General features: G+C 39.1%; 1 protein-coding gene across 2 annotated transcripts in view; it reads right to left on the bottom strand.

The window, feature by feature from the left end:
• Positions 1–24,018, bottom strand: part of dock3 (dedicator of cytokinesis 3) — a 93,537-nt gene that overhangs the window by 21,751 nt on the left and 47,768 nt on the right. For both annotated transcript variants that reach the window (XM_057818686.1, XM_057818694.1), the window contains exons 14-43: positions 20,376–20,501; positions 19,452–19,576; positions 19,174–19,336; positions 18,960–19,066; positions 15,892–16,063; positions 15,702–15,799; positions 14,684–14,767; positions 14,485–14,585; positions 14,318–14,399; positions 12,104–12,274; positions 11,374–11,566; positions 9,917–10,044; positions 9,629–9,775; positions 9,432–9,530; positions 9,251–9,345; positions 8,982–9,057; positions 8,809–8,909; positions 7,844–7,902; positions 7,591–7,739; positions 7,423–7,508; positions 7,298–7,324; positions 7,118–7,213; positions 6,753–6,813; positions 6,569–6,662; positions 5,430–5,578; positions 3,262–3,348; positions 3,063–3,167; positions 2,696–2,837; positions 2,138–2,304; positions 130–216 (exon numbers count right to left, since the gene is read on the bottom strand). In XM_057818686.1, the coding sequence (XP_057674669.1) occupies positions 130–216; positions 2,138–2,304; positions 2,696–2,837; positions 3,063–3,167; positions 3,262–3,348; positions 5,430–5,578; positions 6,569–6,662; positions 6,753–6,813; positions 7,118–7,213; positions 7,298–7,324; positions 7,423–7,508; positions 7,591–7,739; positions 7,844–7,902; positions 8,809–8,909; positions 8,982–9,057; positions 9,251–9,345; positions 9,432–9,530; positions 9,629–9,775; positions 9,917–10,044; positions 11,374–11,566; positions 12,104–12,274; positions 14,318–14,399; positions 14,485–14,585; positions 14,684–14,767; positions 15,702–15,799; positions 15,892–16,063; positions 18,960–19,066; positions 19,174–19,336; positions 19,452–19,576; positions 20,376–20,501 (3,377 nt within the window). The remainder of the gene's footprint in view (positions 1–129; positions 217–2,137; positions 2,305–2,695; positions 2,838–3,062; positions 3,168–3,261; positions 3,349–5,429; positions 5,579–6,568; positions 6,663–6,752; positions 6,814–7,117; positions 7,214–7,297; positions 7,325–7,422; positions 7,509–7,590; positions 7,740–7,843; positions 7,903–8,808; positions 8,910–8,981; positions 9,058–9,250; positions 9,346–9,431; positions 9,531–9,628; positions 9,776–9,916; positions 10,045–11,373; positions 11,567–12,103; positions 12,275–14,317; positions 14,400–14,484; positions 14,586–14,683; positions 14,768–15,701; positions 15,800–15,891; positions 16,064–18,959; positions 19,067–19,173; positions 19,337–19,451; positions 19,577–20,375; positions 20,502–24,018) is intronic.

Below are 24,018 nucleotides of genomic sequence, written 5' to 3'. Positions count from 1 at the left end.
CAAAAATATTTCTAAACTCTCTCAATGCATTGTGCAGTTCAAATTTGAGGAGTGAAAAACAGTCAAATGATAAATCAAAAGCCTCTGGAAAATGTGCAGTCATGGACAATATGTAATGACGTTCCTCACCACTTCCCTCTTTTCCACTTCAGCCCAGCGAGAGATGCCCGGGAGAGGGCGGGAGAGGATCAGGGTGGTTCTCTCAATCCAAAGGCTCTGTGGAACAGGCAGATGAGAGATTTGTTGCGCATCATGTACACCAGGCATTAAGATTGGGGTCAGTATGTAACAGTGGGGGAATGGGTAGTAGTCCTGCAGAGTGCTAGGTCGGCTGGCACACTTAAGAAATGAAGTGAAAAGCTCTTGGTTTCATATTTAGGTCACAGTTTGACACTTGTGTCATGTGGAGTCCTCAAAAAACTTGTTTTGGTATTTGGAGGAAAGAATGAGGAATATGAATGTACAAAGGGAAAAGATGTCGTCGCCAAAATAATAAAAAAAAATTAAATGATAACAATTTCACAATGTTCTTCCCTTTAATCGAATTTTCTTGCAATTGATTTATTACAGGCTTATGACAAATTATTTACATTACTAATTACTGTAGCTCCACTTTGTCCTAAATTCCTGTTGTCACAATAGTCTGACGTCAAGGGCATAGGTTTGGTCTCAACTTTGGTAGGGACGATAACATGCATGTACACTTATTGCTCAGCATGGAACATTAATAAGACCAAACAGATTGGGTGAACGGGGGTCAGGGCTACATTTCTCACGAATATGAACCTAATAATTGATATGCAGAATCAGGAGTGCTCATTACACCGATCACGATTGACCAGTCGATCGCAACGCTAGTGTGGATAGCTCACGGCAACAAAAAACGTTATTTTTTAAAATAAACTGTAAATAGTTAATGATGATTATTTTGTGTGTATGTTGTGTTGTGTGAGAAACATATGAGGTTATACAGCACGCCTCTCTCTTTAAGCAGCTTCTTGCTCACGTTTTTCTAGTTCTATAGCTTCCAGCAAAGTTCACTACATTTCTCATAGTTTAATTAAAAAAGAAAAGACAAACAGAAGGACACTTCTCTCTAAGCAGCTTCCTACTCGAGTTTTGCAGGTTAGCAAGTTCACAGTTTTATGTTATGCTAACTCAGACAGGTCAGACTTTCAGTAGCAAAATTTGTGGTGTGTTTTCCAACTCCAGAACAGTGGCGTCTTTTTTAATTACTTACAGTGGCTGCTGCTAGCCGAAAAAAAAAAAAAAACTTCTAATATCCTCTCTTTCGAAGGGGGCGGAGGAGGCAGCATGTTGTCGACATGTATTTCTGTCAGGGCTGTGTGCGTGTGAGCGTGCGTGTGTGTGTTGGGGGGTGGGTCAAGTCATCAGCCAATGAAACGTACATTTGAGGGGGGATGGGGGGTGGACCAGGAGAAAAAAATGAACCGGCAAAATCAGCAAGTGAAAAGGGGTAAATGTAAGTTTGAACATAATGAAAATAATTCACTTAATAATGGTAGGGTCAATTCTATCCTTACAACATATTGGAAGACAATCGATTTGATGTATATACCTGAACTAATTATATAATGCATATAAGGTTGCTTAAAAGTTGGTGGGAACAATTTGAGCATCCTGAAAAGTTGGTAGTGTGATGTCCCTACTGTCCCTATGCAAACCTACGCCCTTACCGACGTCTTGCCACACATATACACCAAAATACATTCAATATAGTAATGACCTGATTTATACGTTTTTTGAGATGCGATCTGTGCTTTGGCTTTTCTTTTTTCCTCTTTTTTTTTTTTGCTTAGAATTGTGACCAATGTTTTAGGCATGTGCGCTATATGATGGCATTGAAAACAACTGTCTTCAACACACGCAAAAACTTGGCACATACAATAGTAAACATGAAAATAAATTGCAGTATTGTGTATTGAAAACAGAAACACTACTCCGCTGTTATTTATGTATTTAGTTTTATTTTGCTGAGCACTGTATCTTATAGTCATTGCGTTCAAGCACGGCAGCACGAAGTTCTCTGTTGTGACCACCAAGAGGCGTTACTGCTATTTTTGAAGGGTTAAAGTGTTGCTCCATATAAATTAAGCCAGCGACTGGCTCACCGTACCCTGAACTCATTTTCGCGGTCCTTGGGACCCTTGTGGAAAGGCCTGTCATAGTGGAAACGGCTGACGTTGTTGATGCGGTAGAAGCTCTTGATCCTCTCGGGCACACGCTCCAATTGAGGCACATCTGAGATGTCTGACACTGGAGTCACCGCATAGATCTGCAAGTCTACCAGAAGACTGTCAAGGAACAAACTGACACGCAGTCGATCGTAGAAAATACTGTAAGCTGTACTATGATTTGTATTGACTTACTGCCCTATCAATAACCACTCCATATAATGTGTATGTTATCAACGAAACATATACAAAAATGATAACATTAAAAATGATGAAAAAGGATTTACTCAAACAGAACATATTCAAACAGACATGTTTGCCAATTTTCTTGAATTTTCTCATGCATACTCATATTCAGTACATTTAATTTAGCTTATTTGTCATATTAGCATGACCTTACTTTTTTGACACACAACAGTACAGTTTCTTACTGGAAGAAAATAACATTGCACCAACTAGAAAAAAACACTACTTATAGAGGTGTACAGTGAAAGGGATACACTGAGCATCACTCTGCAGGATGGTGTCATCGGGTTGGTTGGGATGCTGCATGGCGATGGCTTGCGGAAACTCTCCCAGCATCCTTTGCTGGAAGTCCTCCAGCCGTTCGTAGTCATAGCCACGACAGACAAACTCTTTGTTCTGGAAAGAGAGAGCATCGCATTCACAACATAACAGGCGAATAAATTGGGTCAGCTTGGGGAAGAGGAGAACTTTTAATTGCACACGTAAGCTCAAAGTAAAAGATCCAAAAATGCTTTTTTTTTATATATTGCCCGACATACTTTCTTTGTCCGTGAGTGGTTTTAAGTTACATCATCTCATTCTCAGCACAGATGGGACCAGACTAAATTTGGAGAATCTTACCCTGAGGAAGAATGGAAACTTCCTGCCATAGAAGCCCATTCTGAAAAACTCTGGTTCGATCCGCTGCTGCTCAATAATGTTGTCATAGTAAGCTGCCTCCATTTTCTGATATAAAACGACACAAGATGAAAATGCCTAAGCAGAGACACACTTACTTAGGAATGAGAGTACCACCAGGAGTGACACTGACTTGACTTACCCTTATCCAGCTGAGACTCTGGTAATCATATAACGTTTCATACTGGAAAGCCAGCTCCCGACACAAAGAGATGCCATATTCCCAGCACTGCAAGACCGTATACAAGAATAACGCATTTAAAAACGGGGACACAAAGCAAAAAACTGCAAACACTCAGCATCCTTGCCATTAAAATAATTCAGTAGAACTAGACATGTGCCGATTACCAGTTTCAAGGTATGCCGTGCTATGAAATCGTCAAGGTTTCAAAACCGCAAAAATTTTCCATCATACCGTCCCTAAGGTATTAGCTATTTTTTATATGCATGGAGAAATCCCTCGCTTGCAGCTGTAAGGCCCAACCCTGTCCCACTGGTAGTTGCTCAGTGTCAGTGAGTCAGGTGTGCTACACAATGGCTGAAGGAAGTGAAACTCATGAACTTTTTCCCCCATCAAAGAAAACGTATGGGAATACTTCCGCTAGAGAAAAGTTACAGGCAGCCACGGCTCGGAGGAGGAGCGCCAACCGACATGTCAAACATATTTGCGGATGGTTGCTGCCAAGGAGGTAGTACCTCCAGTATGATTTCGCATTTATACAAAATTAAAGGTTAGTAAACACTGTCATGAACGTTTTCCACCAGCTACGAGAGTTATGTCCAGCGTGTTTAGTGTGTCTATCAGTGGTAAAACATTTTTTTTTTTCTCTCTTCTCTCTGGTGTTGATAAAGAGAGTGTGTGTATAATGAAACATTATACGAGTAATACACACGTTCTCTATATGGAAAATAACTTGTTTTTGTTTTGATGGTAATAAAGGACTGGATTTAATTTATTTTAGAATATTTTGTAATTTTTTATTTTTTTTTATTTTAACTTAACATTATACCGGTAGTTATGTTCCAATTTGCTAATGTTTTGAAAAATAAGAATCCTATTCAATGGAAAAAAGTTTTGTTTTTTTTAAACCCAGATATCTTGAATTAACTCATTTTAGAGCTCTAATTGCAATACTGTGATACTGTGAAACCGTGATATTTTGGCTTAATGTTATCATACAGTCAGAATATCATACCGGCACATGCCTAATTACAACCATATCATTAGCCTCTACAGTAAGAAATGCCCTTAGACAAACGTGGCAGCACAGTGATACATTGGTTAAAAGTGCCGTACTGCGTAGTTGGTCAAATCTTGCCATAATTTCTACTCATTTGCTGCAGAAGGATTTAGTTTCTCTAAAGTGCAGACGACTCTCAAATGATTACATTCATGGCTGGATATCAGCCAGTGAGGAGAGATTCTTGGGAGTGAAAAGCATCTCAGTCGAAATATGGTTAAAAAAAATTGTAATTGTAATGTATAATTGTAACAGGGGAAAAAATCCCTACAGACATCATTGACAACAGGTATAATACACTAAAATCCACCAAGTAAAATCATAAGTCTTTGAAGGCATTATAATTACAAAAAGTATTTCAGAAGAAAATTTAAAGTTGAGCCTCATATAAGAGTAGTTTACATATAATAATTACGGTATATTCTATCCCAGCAAAACAGAATGGTAGCATTGATGACCACAGTGTTATAAGTAGCCTCAGTTAGAGGTTATTGTACTGTAGTGGAGACTAGAGTAAATAATTATTAATCAATTACAGTACCTCCATTAGTGATAGATTTTAATCAACTCAGCTCTAAACTCGATGTTAATCATAGAGCATTTAAAAAACAACTGCAGCAGAAGCAAAGTGTTGCACATAAATAATAACACAAAACACTAAACATCAATCACACACAACTAAATCAATTAAAAACTGTAAAATAAGATGAAAACAATAAAAACCCGCAATGTTAATGTAATACAAAAACCCCTTATCCTTTTCTAAGTTTGTCTGTTGACCTGGGGCATCGTACAAGGGTGTATGATGGAGCAGCCCAGAGATGTAAGGCAGGGCGGAGAACATTTGACGATTCAAACATAAATTAAAGAATTCTAAAAGGAACTCTGAATTGCTAAGGCAACTAATGTCAAGAATTGGAGCTACATTCGCCTTCTTATTTGTTCCAGTTATGATTTGAGCCACGTCATTTCAAGCCATATGGAGATTTTTGTGTCCTGCTCTGAATTTTTATGTCAGAAAGGAATCCCAGGTTGGATGTTAGCTCGATAAAGCTCAATGTTGCCTTACTTTGCCCTTGTTGAAGTAGTGGAGGATTTTACGACTTAGGTTCTCCTTGCGCTGCCACTCGCTCTGGCATGGATAGTGAAGAAAATCCCTCAGGGGCCGGTCCTCCCAATGGAGAAGCTCCCAGTACAGTAACAGGGTAAATGCGGCCTCTGTGGGTAATGATGCAGAGTTTAGGAAGAAAGTGTTCAGAAATTCTGATTTCTGCCTTTACATAAAAGCTACACATCTTGGACACTTTGCACAGATTGGCCACCAGAGCATGCTGGTACCTTGCAGACATTTTGGGCTATATTTTTTTTGTGAACAGATGTCAGAAGCCGCCTGGAGCGTGGCAGCTGTCTTCTGATGTATAAAAGACCAAAAGAACAAAGTTCAGCCTCACAGATGAAATTATATCTGTGACATTTTTTCCCCTCTGCAGCTGATAGCTAAGCTAATTAGGTACCTGTACTAATCTAATACACTACAGGCTAATGGTGTAACATTTAACAAATCTGAAACGATAGATTGTTTTGTAAGAACAATCGTATCGGAATCGATCAAAACACACCAAATCGAATGATATCATCATCTTTTAGATATGTTATTTTGTTAAAAGGAATTATTTTATTCAAATATTTGAAATTTTCAGCAACAACTCACATCAAATCATCAAAGTTGCTTTGTATTTCTGTTGCTTTAAGTGAAATGGAAATGATTGTTTTAAACCTGTGTATATAAAATTGTATGAACTTGATCCTTGAATCAAATTATATTGTATCGTGAAAGATTTTGTAATACCTGCAGATATCATAGTGTTGTCCAAAGTATTGCTAACTTATTGTCATGAAAACAGTTATTTACATCCCTAATACACAGCACACTGTTATTGTTGTTGTTTTTCGCACAGTTATTCACACACAAAAATTCCAGTACTTCAGTCTGAAGAATATTTAATTGGGTCTGTAAATGTTTACTCCCAGCATGTTAGGTTTATGATAGTATTTCATATCACATCAATCATCAAATCAAATATTGCTTAGTTTATTGACACACTTGAGTCAACTGCATGATGAGATTTACAAACAAATTCATCTTGACTTCCTGATCTCAATAATCCAATACATAGGTCTGAGGTTTGAAGCTGGTACTTCACATACCTGTGTAGTCTTCAGCTTGGAGATGGAGGTCACACAGCTTATGAATGTAACGAATGTACATGTCCTCCTTATTGACTTCCGACTTGTAGAAGTTCTGGGTTTGTGTAAAAAAAAAAAAATAATAATAATAATTAAATGCATGGTGTGGGGCCAGAGCAAAGTTATTAAGATTAAGGTGTCTCACCATGAGGTTGACAGAGCCGCCCATTTTTTTATTGTCGACTTCATCGCCTTTCATGCAGTCCCTAAACAAACAAAATGTATATTGTTATTGAATAAATAGACCAAACAGACAAAAGATTCAAATTCCACTCTGCTTAAAAGACCCTGGATAGATATGTAACTTTTTAAAGTCAGCAAAGTTCTGGTTGCAATTTTGCAACTTTGCCGCTTTTAATCTCTTGGGAGGAAATTAATCTTACACTTTGATGCATATTGCTTATATATGCCACACGCATTCCGGTATGTAAAAAGAGATGTCTAGTCTACTCCCAAAAGAGTGCAATATAATACTTTTGCCCATACAGCACCTTTGAATCTTGACTTTACCTGTAGTCCAGCAGTCGCTCCACTAGCCTTGTGACTGATGTGACAAATGAGATGCCCGTCTCTCTCCAGGTCTCCTGTTCTATCTTCTCCAGTAAACTAAATATAAGCAACCGTCACCCATTATGTCTTTAGTGTGTGCATAATGACATCTCGTAATTCCGTGTCAGTGACATAACTCACCTAGGATAAGGGCCAAACAACTGGGTCCTATGGTGAAACAGGCAAAAAAAATGCGTATGAATGTGTTTAATTATCTTTTAAACACAAGAAGAGCCTGAATGTCAAAAAGCAAGTTTGATACTCACAAAAGGCTGAAGAGTTCCCTGTGATTATCATCGCCTTTGCCATCAGACACCATGCTATCCAGCTTATCCATCAGCTCTGCTTCCACCTACGCACAACACAGGCACATTAGCCAAAATGAGTGGGCTTGCTACCAGAGGACAAAGTCAACAACTAAATGTCATGGTGACCTGTTTGAAGTTTCCATTTTTCCTCTGCTCCCAGTCCATCATGTCATGGAAAATTGGAATCATAATATTTCGAACTTCAGTTTGAGGAACCAGGGTCACACCCAGAAAGGGGCCCATCATTCCTGGAATGAAGTGGGGTTTGTTGTCACCTAAATGGAAAAAAACAAATCCATCATGAGATCGTGTGATACATCTTGTGAGTTTAAGCTTCAGAGTGTTGGTGATTTAATGTTATACACAGTAAGAGTCAAACCTAATTTTTGCCACATGCTAAAGAGTTCATAAGCCATCAGTACTCGCATATCTCCATACCTGCAGAAAGAGATAAGATTAAAATTAACTGCATGCAGACAAAGGACACTGAAAAGAAAAATATGCAATACGGTTGACATTCTTGGCTAATATTCGTATTTTATTTATTTAGCACATGGTAGACCTGAATCTGTTAGCAAGCTTACAGTTCAATGTATTAATTAGTAAATGTATTTCAAATTTGTGAAGGAATTTCTTTTTATTCAATTGAAATTTGATTTAAATAATGTAGACATGTTAAACTTGAGAACAACTACAAAACAACTACAAAATCTGATAGGAAGAAAATTATGATGAAAAATTATGTTTACGCTGCAACTAGCCATTGCTTCATTCTTTATTAAAGAAAAACAAAATGCTGGAAGTCACTAAAACTGACAATTTCTTAAAGAAGCAGTTACCCCTTAAAGACAGGGTGGACAACAGGGATTTGGGGATACTTGTAAAATGTTAAATGTGATCATGAAAATATCTTAAAGGACTTTTTCAATAAAATATCTTGCTGTGAAAACTAAAACCATGTATAACAAGTACTAGTTTCCTACTACAGGCTGAAGGCTAAGACAAAGAACACACATGTCCTCCATTGTGTAACTCATAGCCTGCAGGCTTCCATCTCCCAAAAACATGCATAGTATGTCAATTGAACACTCCAAATTCTCCATAGGGGTGATTAAGAGTGCTAAAGGTTGTTTGACTTTGTGTACCCTCTGATTGGCTTGCAACCAGTTAAGGGTGTACACCACCTCCTGCCCATTACCGTTATCTGGGATGGGCTCCAGCACCCCCACAGCCCTTTTGAGGATACGGTACCACTTATTAAACATACTGTAGTTTAGCAGAACAGCATGTGAAACGTCAAAATCATAAAATTCCATTTAGCCAAAATACATGGTAGTTGCTTACTTATCCAGAATTTTCTTTCTCTTAGCGGGTCCGACCGCCTCCAGCTGGAGACTGGGCTGATTGATGTAGAGCACGGTGAGGCTGAAGAAGGAATTCCATACCTAAAACAAAACCAAAGTTCAACAAAGACCAGACAAGCCACCGAAATGCATTGTGTATTTACACAGACAGACCTTGAAATCGAAATCAGCCTCGGAAAAGTTCTTGTGCAGCGCTGGAGAAAGAAGCTGTGTTGTCACAACAATGATGCTGCAGAAAACAAAGCGAGCATGTCACTGTCATCTCTAAAGAAAGGTAGCAACTAAAAATAGCTGGCAAGGATCACAGCAAGGTAACCTTCACAACAGCGTAATTTGAAGAGAGTCTGATCTAATGGCAGCCTGTGCTACCAAACCTTCAATGGGACAATGACTGCATGTCACAAAGAAGAAGTCACACTCACTGACTGGTTAGAAGTCTCATGACACTCCAATCTCGAGGGAAGATCGTCAGTTTCATCAAGTTCCGGAATACACAGAAGATCTTCAACAGGAACTCCTACAAACGAAGATATTTAGAATGTAGTTTAAGAATGAGGTTTCAAGAGAAAAAAAATAATCCAACTCTTAATCTGGTTTCCCCACTTTGAGCTCTTCTTTGCTATGGAAGTTGTTGAGTAGATGATGAAAATGGATCTCTGTCATCTGTCGGAGCAGAGAGAGAAGACAGGACACATACTCCCCCTAGTAGAAATAAAATTATACATGAAAGTGTGAGAAGTTAATGAAATGCAGAAATAAATGGTTTTGTACCACGCATCAGAAGGATTTATTGAGTTTACCGTTATCTCTGCAGTGCACTGAGGGCAGCGCTGGCCTCTGGATGTCTCCACAGAGTGAGACTTGCTCATGATTGACAGCAGGGTCTGCAGCAATACATCCAAGAGGCTCTCAACCATCATCTCCACTTCCTCCTGAACAGACGACTCCTGAAAACAGGCAAGTTAAAAGATCATGTCAGTGCAATCTGAAAATGATGTCTGAACATTCCAGAAGACTAAAATGAGACAATAATTACTCTATTTGTTTGAAAATTATTGTCCTATTGTTGACGTGACGATACACCATACCATAGAACTGTTTTTGATGATGGAGAAGATGCTGCCAAGAATCCCAGAACAGATAAGCAGCTCCCTCTGCTGGCGCAAGTGCAAGTGAATGTGATGCAGAACAACGGGAAGCAAAATGCTTCGAGACTCTGAAGGACAGACCAGTGAAAGAGGATGGATGAATTTACCATTCACTGTACAATGCCATTAGCCTCAAATACATACAGTGGGGCAAATAAGTATTTAGTCAACCACTAATTGTGCAAGTTCTGTCACTGGGCAACACGGACTTTAAACTCCCTTCACAGATTTTCTATGGGGTTGAGATCTGGAGACTGGATAGGCCACTCCAGGTCCTTGAAATGCTTCTTACGAAGCCACTCCTTTGTTGCTCTGGCTGTGTGTTTGGGATGATTGTCATGCTGAAAGACCAAGCCACGTCTCATCTTCAATGCCCTTGCTGATTGAAGGAGATTTTCACTCAAAATCTCTCGATACATGGCCCCATTCATTCTTTCCTATACACAGATCAGTCGTCCTGGTCCCTTTGCAGAAAAAACAGCCCCAAAGCATGATGTTTCCACCCCCATGCTTCACAGTGGGTATGGTCTTCTTCGGATGCAATTCAGTATTCTTTCTCCTCCAAACACAAGAACCTGTGTTTCTGCAGACGGGCCTGGACGTGTACTGGCTTCAGCAGGGGAACACGTCTGGCAGTGCAGGATTTGAGTCCCTGGCGGCGCATTGTGTTACTGATAGTAGCCTTTGTTACTGTGGTCCCAGATCTCTGTAGGTCATTCACTAAGTCCCCCCGTATGGTTATGGGATTTTTGCTTACCGCTCTTGTCATCATTTTGATGCCACGGGGTGAGCTCTTGCATGGAGCCCCAGATTGAGGGAGATTCTCATTGGTCTTGTATGTCTTCCATTTTCTAATAATTGCTCCCACAGTTGATTTCTTTACACCAAGCGTTTTAATTAATGCAGATTCAGTCTTCCCACCCTGGTGCAGGTCTACAATTTTGTCTCTGGTGTCCTTCGACAGCTCTTTGGTCTTGGCCATAGTGGAGTTTGGCGTGTGACTGACTAAGATTGTGGACAGGTGTCTTTTATACCGATAAGGAGTTAAAACAGGTGCCATTAATACAGGTAATGAGTGGGGCCTCCTTAGACCTCGTTAGAAGAAGTTAGACGTCTTTGACAGCCAGAAATCTTGCTTGTTTTTAGGTGACCAAATACTTATTTTCCACTCTAATTTGGAAATAAATTCTTTAAAAATTAAACAATGTGATTTTCTGTTTTTTTCCACATTCTGTCTCTCATGGTTGAGGTTTACCCATGTTGACAATTACAGGCCTCTCTAATCTTTTCAAGTAGGAGACCTTGCACAATTGGTGGTTGACTAAATACTTATTTGCCCCATTGTAGATTAACACTAGCTATGATGCGACACTTTTTCATCACAGATAAATTCTTACCAGGGAAGAAGAAGAGCCGGCTTTCAACGGTCCGCGCAATCGACTGCAATTTGACAACATCCATTGATTGGCCAATGTCAACGGTGCTGGGCATACTTCCAAGGGTGCCACGGACATATTCAGCCACTTCCTGAACTGTGAACATCTGCAGCAGCTCATCAAATATATCAGGGAAACTGTTCAACAGCGCCGCCTGGGAGTTGAACAAAAACAAGGACTTCAGCGTCATCTCGATGTTTTAAAACATTACATAGCTTTGTCAAAGATTCCCGTGTTAGAAAATCGCTCGAGAAATGTTCAGCTATTAATATTCCAAAAGAAAGTTGCCTAAGACACTAACACAACCTGGCACTTTAGACTTACTCCAGTCTTTTGTGTCAAAACAGAACAGGTGCCAAAGATAAACCTCAATGGCAGCTCATGTCTGATAGTTGTGGGACCAACATATAATGTTGTGACTTACTGAGACTGACGACAGACCTGGAGCAATACCACATAGACATGCAGCGGATCACACCCTCCAAGATCAAGCCAAGAAAGGGGCAAAATTGGACAATGCACAGAATGACACACAAAACATGTAAATAAAAATGAAACAAGAAACAAAAATTAATCAATGAAACATAAATGCCAACTGTGACAATGGACAAATGAAAGATGTGAATAAGTTTTTCAAAAAAATGGTAACATCTGTACTTAAGTAGACAGCAAAGACATTCTCCATTCAGACCTGAGTGAACACAAGGTTCTCTGAGCTGCGGCTGTCCAGGCTCAGCACAAAACGGATGGATTGAAAGAGCTCCTGGATGCTCGCTCGGAATTGCTCCTCCTCCATCCCGCAGGTTGCACGTGCATACAATATTCGGGACTGGACGATGAACTTGAACAGGTACTCCAGAGCCTAAGGGAGGACGAGTAGAGAGGTTTTGATTCTTGGGCTTTGGATTTTTTTCTAGAACTGCGACAAATATACAAATTCTGAATAAAACAAAATAAAATAAAATACCCACATGGAAATATGCCTAGCAAGAAACAATTTAGGATTGATTTATTGAAAAAGGGAGTTGATGTTGAGAGGTAAATGAACATTTCTGCTTGTTATTTATAGAAGTGTAAATTTCATGGCAATATGATATTAATTCTTTGGACAACATACATTCGAGTTCAACGTCCGCCACGATTCGATTTGATTCGATTCAAGGGCCTTTGATAGATTCAATATTATATTGCGTACACATTTCATAATAAGTTTAATTTCACTAAAAGCAGTAAAATAGCAAAACAATTTTGATGTTTTTCAAATTTTGTTGCTGAAACTAAATGGCATATCTAAAAGATAGTGACGCCGATAGATGTTTTGCATTTCGATCCTGCTTAACCAATCCATATATCGATCCAGATCGATGTATTGTTACCAGTGTTAATCTTACTTTAAAAACTAAAAAATTACAGTTAAAAATAAATTCTCCCAAAACGTAATTGAGTTAGTAACTCAGTTACCTGAATGTATGAATAATTAGTTACTTGGCAAAGTAACTGGTGTTACTTTTCATGTTTTTGTTGTTGTTTTTTTTTTTTTATTTAAAAAGAAAATAAATAAATAAAAAACATAGGTCACACTATGTGAAGTTCAAAGGGTTTTTGGGACAATTGGCTCTAGCACAATTCGTTACCCTAAACTTAACCAGACACAGCAGTATTGCGGATTTTGCGATAACTAGATGGTAACCTCTGCTATGTTTGGAAGTCATTTAATGTTGTAAATCTACCGTTAAAGTTGTTAAAATTGCTCCCATTATATTAGTCTACGTTTGACAGGTAAAAGTTTTAAAACTGTTCAATCATTTAATGATAGATTCAAGTCAAGATTTTGCCGATTTAGGAGTATTTTAGATAAAAAGTTACTAAGGTTCGCTAGAAAGGTTCTCTACAACACAGCCTTCCTGAGAAGTCTACTGCTTTACGATGGCGGCTGTTTACGAACGCCGACGAGTCTATCATTTCGCATCTAGTTCTCTATACATGTGATAACGCCATTGAGTCTGTCATTTCGCATCTAGTTCTATATACGTGTGATATCTACCTTAGCATCATGTGGGCATAGTTTCTAGGCTACCGGCTACAGTCAGGCATTTTTGGAGCCACCTAGCATCGTGTTTGCACCAGTTTCACAACTCTCTTCCCTCCTCCCCTCTCTGCTCTCTCAGTGAGTCCGTATCGCTCAGATTTTTCTCGCGTCATTCAACCAACGTAGTAACGCATAGTAACGCACGCCTTTGCATCCTCAGCAATAGTATCGGCGTTGCAAAGATGAGAAAAGTAATTAACTAGATTACTTACTAATAAAAAATATTACGCCATTAGTAACGCCATTTTACTCTAATGCCGTTATTAACAACACTGATTGTTACATTCTAATCATTTAGTGTTTAAGTAACCCACAGTTCTAAAAAGTCATGCTACCAACGCAATGGTCGCAAATGGCATGCCTACATTGCTAATGCTAGCTTGGTATTGCTAGTGTTTTTATTTTAAATGAAATGAAATGTTTTTCCTGTGACTATACGCAATGACTATGGACTTTCATAATCGCATGCCATTATGAATGATAATGTTTGAGAATTGTACTTGTGCACTTCAGTTGAAGGGAGGAAGCGGTTAACTGAAATGAGGCTGCATTCAATTCTTGCCAGCAGTCTTACAGCAACTCCATTTCAATCTATTGGAATACTGCACTGTGCATGAGTCAATACCCTGTTCCGCATTTGTTTTCTCAGCAGCCAACTCACTTCCTGAGGTGTCATATTACCCCTTAGCAAGTCTTTTGCGTTGAGCATTTCCTGATTCCATACAAATCAATTTACGCTGCTGCAGCCATGAAAGTTTCTCTGACCTTCTGAAAGTCAACCATATCAAGTACAGTAGTGAATCCAAACTCCTTTACCCGCATGGCTTCCTGGATGTGATCTTGTCGGACGACTTCCGCTGAGCGGTCCATGTACCACTTCAGGCATCGAATAAGCTCCCTACATGCACATTGTTTGAAATTATTTTGTCAGTTTTAGGTATATGAATCACTTATCAAAGAGAAAGTAGAAACTGTTTCAGTACTTGTATGCCAAAGCTCCAGCAAAATGGTTTTGGATGTAAGAGTCCATTACTGGGCGAAAGTGGTAGAAACGGCTGTCCCTGAGCAAGTTGATAATAAATACCTGAAATACACATGGACATAAATGGCAGATTTATGTAAAGCTCTTTTACCTCATAATAAAGAATTATAAAATTACAAATGTTGCCGTAATTGTCCTACCAGAGACTGGAAAACCAGAGGTCCGTATTTATCAGTGTTGTCATCTAAAAGACAAAAGAGTGTATCCAGGACATCTCGAAGGAACTGGAGGTATAAAAAGAAAAATGGATCAACCATACACACAAACAATTCTGTTCATAGAAAATATCTAATAATTGGGAAATCTACGGTAAGATCTGTTCTAAACATAGATGGCTTAGTTTTCTTTGACCTCTTATTTAAAAATTAAATTTGGTGTTAACCATTCCACCACTGTTCAAATGTCACTTATTAGCCATTTTTTTTAAGGAACTATTATATATATAGTATATTGTATTCACATTGTTAATTAATTTAGAATTAATTCATTGTTAATGTTGGAAAAACTATGCCTTTGTTTGAAAGATTAACAATGATGGCATTTCATGAAAAACATTTTTGGGTGACCTTAAGTATTTGAACAATATCCTACTGTATGAAAAAAAAAAATTGCAGGAAGCAATCGACATTGTGGCTTGCCAGTGACTTGCAGAACTTAAGCAATCAGTGACTGGCTGTAACCCCTGATTCTAGTGATACCATTATTTTGAGCAAAATAGCCATGCATGCCAATAATAAATAACTACTGCAGTAAGGTTGAAAAAAAAAATAAAAAATTTTAAAGGCCTTTGACCACTTTTTCTAATATAAGGCTGTTGATTGGATATAATCATGAAATGATTTGAGCTCAAACGTATTTAGTCACATCTCCTTTAATATCAATGGGGATTTTGTTTTAGCAAGGAAAAATAATCCCAGCGATGAATGCAGTGGAGGCCAATCCGCTGACTGTGTCTAATTCTCTTGCATTTTCATCAAGAGGTGAACAATTAGAGAAGTCAGACATTAAATATTGCCCGAATAAGATGAAATGCCACAGCTGCTGAAGGTTAATATCTTAGAGAATGTGTGTCAAATGCAATTAATACACTCTGCAGCTTTACAGAGGGCAAAATACTTATTACGTTAGCAGGTAATGAATATATTTGACAGCAGTGACCTTGACAATCTCCTCTCCACTGATCTGACGCAGTCGACCAAGGATGTCCAGCACCCTGTCCGGGTGGGTTTTCCAGTTCAGAAGTGCCAACAGATCCACTTAAAATAGTACACAACCAAATCAAAATCTGAAACCTTTAAAATATAGGGTCATTTATTTTGTTCAAAAACAGTAGAAAATGCATTGTTACCATTCTGTGTGAGTTTTGTGGAGCAGAGTATGGTAGAAACCCAGAAGGTCTCTTTAGGGCTCCTCTGGAATGGCAAATTAGCCGGCAAGTTGGGACAACTGTTGAAGTCCTCCTTGCAGCACGGCAGGCTGAGGTACAGGCCCTGGTTACTAAAGGTGGCGTTTTCATCACACTGCATCAGACATAGATAAGATGCAATAAAGGGAAATGGGTCAACCGTACAAGCACTTAGAAAGGGGCAGCTTATAAAAGGTTTCCAATCCTAATCGCATTAAAACAGTATATATGATCATTAGACACAGACATGCAAGGATTAAACAGGCATAACCTTAGCCCATTCTTTATTTTCATGATATTAAATTGATTAAAGGAGATGTTTCTTCTAGCTGCTCATCTATCATTATGAATGTTGGGCACGTTACTTTAAAAAAGTAATTAGTTATAGTTACGCACTACTTCTTCCAAAAAGTTAGTAACTGAATTACTCTATTGTAAAAGTAACTAGTTACCAGGGAAAGTAACTATTTCCGTTACTTTAAAAAGAGGTTGTTGTATGTCAAAGAATTTGAAACTTTCTGAGCAGTATTCGAGTCAGTTGAACAGAGAAGAACAGACAGGTAGTTATGTTATAGAACCTTGTAATATTTATTGCACCTCATCAGCAATAGATTTATCCTACACTTGAAGTGCAACAAAAATAAACAGATTTGAATTGCTTACCACAGATGTGGACAAAAGCTTTGCCCCGGGACATAAATTGCACTTTACATGCACATTCTTTACTTTAATTTTGTCCAACTTGAAATTATGTTTATATCTCCACCTCGTAAAGGACAAATTTTCCTCTGAATGCTCTGCCATCATATCCCCCTGCATCTGTTTTGCGTGTGTGTGTTTGCCGCATGCGCTCTTCCGGTTTGTGTGTGAAAACACCGGCTCTGAAGTACGTGCGCTATGAGGCTCGTGCATTTACGTCACAGAATGGGGATCACGTGAGATTTGACAACAACGCAGCCATATTGGACGCAGGTTTGCCTCGCGGGACATTAACTTGCCAGTTCGATAAAGACACAAACTCGTTACTAAGGCGAAGAACAGATATGTGATCAAACTTAAGGATGTGAACAATGTTGATCCTTACGAGCAAGCCAAAGACAAATGGAGTAAAGATGTCGACGGGGTTCCACAATTACGCGAAATGGACATTCTGCTCTATTTATTGTTTTGTGTATGTTACGAAACACATCAGCGATTCCGAAATTACAAATCGCAACAAAGCTACGAACAGTTTTGCTGCGGATGGGTGCAGGACCTGCACATTATGACCATATCAAGCGACAACTCCATCGTTCTTGCAAAGGTAGGCTATGTGTGTTTACTATTTTCATTGCCATGAACCTGAACGCACCCCAAGTCTTGGATGACAAATATGCAGAGTAGACTCGCTACGGCTGGTAGTTTCTTCAATTTATTCAAAGTAAGTAACGCACCGCTTTTGACCGTCAGTAACGGTAACAGCATTGTAACGGCAGAAAAAATAATTAGTTAGATTACCCCGTTACTGAAAAAATAATGCCGTTATGTAACAACGTTATTTATAACGGCGTTATTCCCAACACTGATCATTATGCTTATGCAGATATGTACAATATGTAAGTTCCAGGACTAACTTCTAACAATGTCAGCAGCCTTCAAACAGGGTCATTTTCCACAATTCTCCTTCTTTCCGAATGCCCAGGTCAACCAGGATGACAATCTGTTCATTCTTTTCCTTAGCTTTTGAATTGTTCAATAATTCTACTAGCAGTATCAAGAGGAATTACAGGAAGATATTCAGCAATTTTTCGCTGGCTTAGACCAGCATCACACTGCCAAATAATGCAACCTCTGAAAAATCTTACCGTTCTGCTCTATTTTTTCTGCGTGGAACGGTTATTTTTTGCACGTTTTATAATATAGCATCAAGAAGGACATTACAACGAAGGTTTCTTTTAACTTCTTGCATGTCTGTGTATATTGTTATGTGTTCTGTAAAACAGTTTGGAATAACTAATGTTGTCAAAGCACTACCGTAATTTCCCGAATATAAGGCGCACCCATGTATAATGCGCACCCCAAATTTACTTGTAAAATCTAGGGGAAATTATTGTACCCGTTTATAACGCGCACCCTAATTTTAGCACCAATAAATAGAAGAATACAAGAAAACAGAGCTCGTGTACAGATACAGAGATGTCATTTTACTGACTGGTGAAACACAGCACAAGCATAGCACATTGGTAGTTCAAAACATTACCGTAAACTGACAATATTTACGGTAATAATATGATTTGACAATTTCTCCAACTTACCAGAATCTAGGAGAAAACAAAACGGATGTGACTTTTCTTTTAAAGGCTGGTGTATAACTTGCTCGTTTCCTCAGGTTGAATAAATGTTTCTTCCATGGATTGATACGGTAAAATGAAAGTCAGAACGTAAGTCAGAAATCCGTGAGAGCTCATCACTGTCAACACGACAGTAACCAAAGGAACTATTGTAATTTGGGTTTGAGTTTTACAAGGGACCGATATAGTTGACGGACACAGGAAGTGTGTGTCCTTACATTTGTTATGGTCCGAATTGCGGAGCTGCAATAAACGTCGACTCAAATGAGTTCAAGAAACTAAATTCTGTGCTTTATGAAGAGTGAAAAAAGCAGAATTTAACACAGACGAAATCATTCGGCCGATTAGAGTGAAGTACGGTATTACCGAAACAAAATGGTGACGTCACGTACCGTAATGGTCGACAACGGGTCGCCGCATACGTTTCTTCAACACAACGTGGCCGTGTCAATGAAAAAAAATCGGTTTATATATATATGTAATACATATATATTTCTGTCTCCATCCATGTACCCGTTTATAATGCGCACCATGAGTTTACAAGTTGATTTTGGGGAAAAAAAGTGCGCGTTATATTCGGGAAATTACGGTAATTTAACCAATGGAAAAACAGTGTGGCTGTTCTTGAGAAATAAGGTTCATGACTTTCTTTTAGCTGCTTTATGTTGGGAAGAATCTCACCTTGTAGACATACAGCTCATGACTCTCGTCCGACAGCGTCGTCCCATCCTCTCTCATTAGAGGAGTGAAAGCGAAGCCAAAAAGTTTTTTCTCCCCTTTGTCTTTAGCTGAAATGACATTGATGTCAGTGACCCGCTTCATAAACCACCCTGACTGTGCTAATGAGTTCCCTGAAATGAGGGACGGGCGCCGCTGACCCACAGGACTGACTCACTGGAACAGTGTCTGAACTCGAAGCGTAGGTGGGAGCCTCGGAAGCGGTCTATGGGAATGGGAAGTTTGACCATCTCACTCCACCGAGGACTATTGTTGTGGTAGAGGACAAAGGAGCGATATTCAGTCATGTTGGGCTCACCGCTGCCCAAACTGATGCAGTCCTGCGAAGGAAGGATGCATCAGGCCATGAGCAGATGCTGACAGAGAACTAATGTACTCATAGTGAAAGATGGATTGCTATTATGCTGAATGAATCATTTTTGTCACGTATCATACTTTGAGAGTGTCCCCATCGGCATAGAGGACATAAAGCGTCACTTCAATGTTCTTCTGTACACTCTTGCCACCCCGCTCGAACTCGCCTCGTTCCAGGGTTAAGTACAAGTCATTGCGAATGTCACCTGCAAGAATTAGAGCAGAAAGAAAAATTACACAATGAGCTACTAGATATGTGCCTTAATATAGCTTACTGCAAACCATGCATGTGACGACTATGCAAGATAATATAATGCAAATTATCCAGTTTGAATATAGTATTTATCAAAGTGGTTTCCGATGGGACATAAGTCATACAAGGTGTGCAGAAAGGTTTGAAGACTACTGTCACCAAAGATATATTCCAAATCCATGAAATGCTTAGGGCATCGCAGGCAGCGTTGTTATGCGGAAGCAGGACTGAAATGGTCAGCCACAACTTTTGCTGCAGTTTCCACTCCTCTGGTAAGATTTTGTACAATATTCTAGTCCGTTTTTTTTCTCCTAAAATGTACAGAACACCAGCAAAAAGGGAAGGTCTTGGCTCCCAAGTTATCCACAACAAATGCATCTACTAACTCAGGCTTCGGTGGATGTTTTGAGCACAGAGTAAAATATAAATGAATGTTTTCCATACTGTTCTCACATTTGGGATCTGTTGCATTCAGCCAAACTGTTGATTAATCATTATTTTTAATGAACCTCTGTCCCAAAATGAAACAATACAGCATTAGTGTATGCTTTTCTGTTTCCAGTTCCATTTCTTCTTTTCTATTTGTTTAAGGGCTTCAATCCTGCTCCCGCCTCGTCCTTTCCACATCTCTCCTCTCGCATCAACATCCTGTGTAAACTGATCTTCGACCTTCAGTTGCCCTCCGCCTCTGGTCTCCAGCCCACTCGCTGTAGCTCTGTGCTCATTATGTCCACCGCTTTTTGCCTCCTTACCTGGCATGATGACATCTGGAAAACCCAGTTTGCGCGTGAGTGCCAGGGCGCGGTTGAACACCGCCTGGTTCTCCCGTCTGATCTGCTCCAACTCGCCCCTCAACAGCTGCAGGGAAATGATGAGGCCTGAGAGCAAAAGGGGATTGTGTGAGGAAAGTGGAAGAAAGGAAGCAGAAGGGTAAGAGATGAGGGGGGCAGAGAAGGGAGGACAGAGGGTTATTTAAAGGACATTAGTCAGTGTGGGGGAGGAGATGATAGACAGAGGGGTGGATAGAGACGAGAGATGAGAGCAAAGAGAGAAGAAGATGCAGGGTGAGAAATATCTCGCAATAAGGCAATTGTTGGCAGTGCCTACAAATGATGACAGATTTTTTTTGCGAATCTGCAAGAGGCAGGTTAACATGATGAGTTTATCTTTTAGTTGCAGCGTTGTCATCAGAGCATAAAAAGAAATCTGACTAAATTTTCCTAATAACAAAAATGAGAAAACTTTACTGTTTGCGAAAAAAGTACAGTGATCCCACGTTAGTTCGCACTTCAAACTTCACCCACTCAGTCCACTGCGGATTTTTTTTTTTTTTTTTCAATTAAAAAATAAGTAAATAAATACAGATGAGCTGTCCAAAGCCGATCACCTAGTCCCACCCTCCCTTCCTCCCTCACTCTGTTGGTCAGGCAGTGCATTGGAGTTGCTTATTAAAGTTTACAATGATTGACAGACGGTTAAGGTCTGATCTTGTCAGAAATGAGTGACGCATGCGGCGCTTTGAAGTTCACATTGTTTAACTTGTTAGATAGTTGCTGTGGCGACTCATAGTGTGTAAGTGAGCAACTTGAGCAGATTTGAGTGGACTCACTCAATGAAGCATTTAATAAAGACAAACATTTTTTTTTTTTTTTTTATTCTTGTTTAAAAATAATTCGGTGGGACAGTAATATGTTTAAAATATATACTGGACTGTCTCAGAAAATTAGAATACACAATATTCTAATTTTCTGAGACAGTCCTGTACATTAATCCACCATTTAAAGCAGGGGTGTCCAAACTTTTTGCAAAGGGGACCAGATTTGGCGTGGTAAAAATGTGGGGGGCCGACCTTGGCTGATGTCCTTTACATAGAACAATATACAGGACTGTCTCAGAAAATTAGAATATTGTGTATTCTAATTTTCTGAGACAGTCCAGTAATTATTGCATTTTAAGTGCTTAAAAACCATTTTAGATATATACATTGGGGAAAATTAGCATTTAGTCAACCACTAATTGTGCAAGTTCTCCCACTTGAAAATATTAGAGAGGCCTGTAATTGTCAACATGGGTAAACCTCAACCATGAGAGACAGAATGTGGGAAAAAAACAAACAGAAAATCACATTGTTTGATTTTTAAAGAATTTATTTGCAAATCATGGTGGAAAATAAGTATTTGGTCAATACCAAAGGTTCATCTCAACACTTTGTTATGTACCCTTTGTTGGCAATAACGGAGGCTCTTCACAAGCTTTTCACACACTGTTGCAGGTATTTTGGCCCATTACTCCATGCAGATCTCCTCTAGAGCAGTGATGTTTTGGGGCTGTTGTTGGGCAACACGGACTTTCAATTCCCTCCACAAATTTTCTATGGGGTTGAGATCTGGTGAATGGCTAGGCCACTCCAGGACCTTGAAATGCCACTCCTTTGTTCTGGGTGTGTGTTTGGGATCATTGTCAAGACCCAGCCACGTCTCATCTTCAATGCCCTTGCTGATGGAAGGAGATTTTCACTCAAAATCTCTCGATACATGGGCCCATTCATTATTTCCTTTACACAGATCAGTCGTCCTGGTCCCTTTGCAGAAAAACAGCCCCAAAGCATGTTTCCATCCCCATTCTTCACAGTGGGTATGGTGTTCTTCGGATGCAATTCAGTATTCTTTTTCCTCCAAACACGAGAACTTGTGTTTCTACCAAAAAGTTATATTATGGTTTCATCTAACCATAACACATTCTGCCAGCCCTCTTCTGGATCATCCAAATGCTTTCTAGCGAACCGCAGACGGGCCTGGACGTGTACTGGCTTCAGCAGGGGGACACATCTGGCAGTGCAGGATTTGAGTCCCTGGCGGCGCATTGTTATACTGATAGTAGCCTTTGCTACTGTGGTCCCAGTTCTCTGTAAGTCATTCACTAGGTCCCCCCGTGTGGTTCTGGGATTTTTGCTCACCGTTCTTGTTATCATTTTGACGCCACGGGGTGAGATCTTGCATGGAGCCCCAGATCGAGTGAGATTATCAGTGGTCTTGTATGTCTTCCATTTTCTAAAAATTGCTCCCACAGTTGATTTCTTTACACCAAGCGTTTTACCTATTGCAGATTCAGTCTTCCCAGCCTGGTGCAGGTCTACAATTTTGTCTCTGGTGTCCTTCGATAGCTCCTTGGTCTTGGCCATAGTGAAGTTTGGAGTGTGACTGACTGAAGTTGTGGACAGGTGTCTGTTATACCGATAATGAGTTAAAACAGGTGCCATTAATACAGGTAACGAGTGGAGCCTTGTTAGACCTCGTTAGACCTTGTTAGAAGAAGTTAGACCTCTTTGACATCCAAAAATATTGCTTGTTTGTAGGTGACCAAATACTTACAGTATTTTCCACTCAAATTTGGAAATAAATTCTTCAAAAATCAAACAATGTGATGTTCTGGTTTTTTTTCCACATTCGGTCAAAGAGAAGAGCGGCAAGTTTGAATTTACTTTCATTTTCAATGTTATCTTTAGAAAACCGTCAACTGCGGTAGGTGTTTTGTGTTGGATAAGTTGTGAAATAAATGATAAAAACGTGACGAAAAAGTTTTTTGTAACTATACTTTGGGGGGGGGGGGGTGAAAAAGCATGTCTTATATGGATCTCTTTCCAATGTTTTATATTCATATCTATATAAATTCTGGGATTTACGCATTTATTTACAAGAATTTTCAACTTAAATAGCTCTTTGTTTTGAGATGGCCGCCATGTTGGATTTTGTATCCATACACAAAAGCGTAACTTTACATTCAAATAATCAGATAACTTTTGGCCAACTGCCCTTTTTTGGCATAAAAAGTAGTTATTTAGACATTTCTGCATCCATACAACAACAAATAATCGTCATTTACGTGTTTTACTTAATGTACCATTTCAATCTAAAAATGATGAGAGCCAGATAGCCGGCAAGACGTGCTGAGGTAATAGTGACATTGGATTTCAACCTCAATAAGTTGTAATTGTATATAGTAAAATACAAAATTTGCTTTTGTTGGGTAAAATTAAGATGGTTTTGCATACTTTCTTCAAGTATTATGTTTCTGATGTGAAAATTGAGTGATTTAGCTGTTGAAAACTTTTTCAGGAAATAAACTTGATATGATATGTTAAATATTGCTATTGATCCTGAAAATATAGGTGATTATCTCTGCATTTGGTGATTTTTATGCATCTTGCATAAAATCTGAGAATTTTATAGCCGTATTATACGTATATAAAAAAAATAATTAATCGGGATTTTATAAGGGAGCGACTTTGAATTTTTTTTTATTGCCAAAGCTCATGAAGACTCATATATTCCTAAGGGAAGTGGCTGTTCTGCGTTTAGGTCGCTAGCTGCTTTGGTTCTGAAAATATTTTGAATT

Source organism: Corythoichthys intestinalis, chromosome 2 (genome assembly GCF_030265065.1).
Source record: "Corythoichthys intestinalis isolate RoL2023-P3 chromosome 2, ASM3026506v1, whole genome shotgun sequence".
NCBI lineage: Eukaryota > Metazoa > Chordata > Actinopteri > Syngnathiformes > Syngnathidae > Corythoichthys > Corythoichthys intestinalis.
The sequence above is the reverse complement of the archived record's forward strand: the minus strand, read 5'-3'. Positions and strand labels throughout refer to the sequence as shown.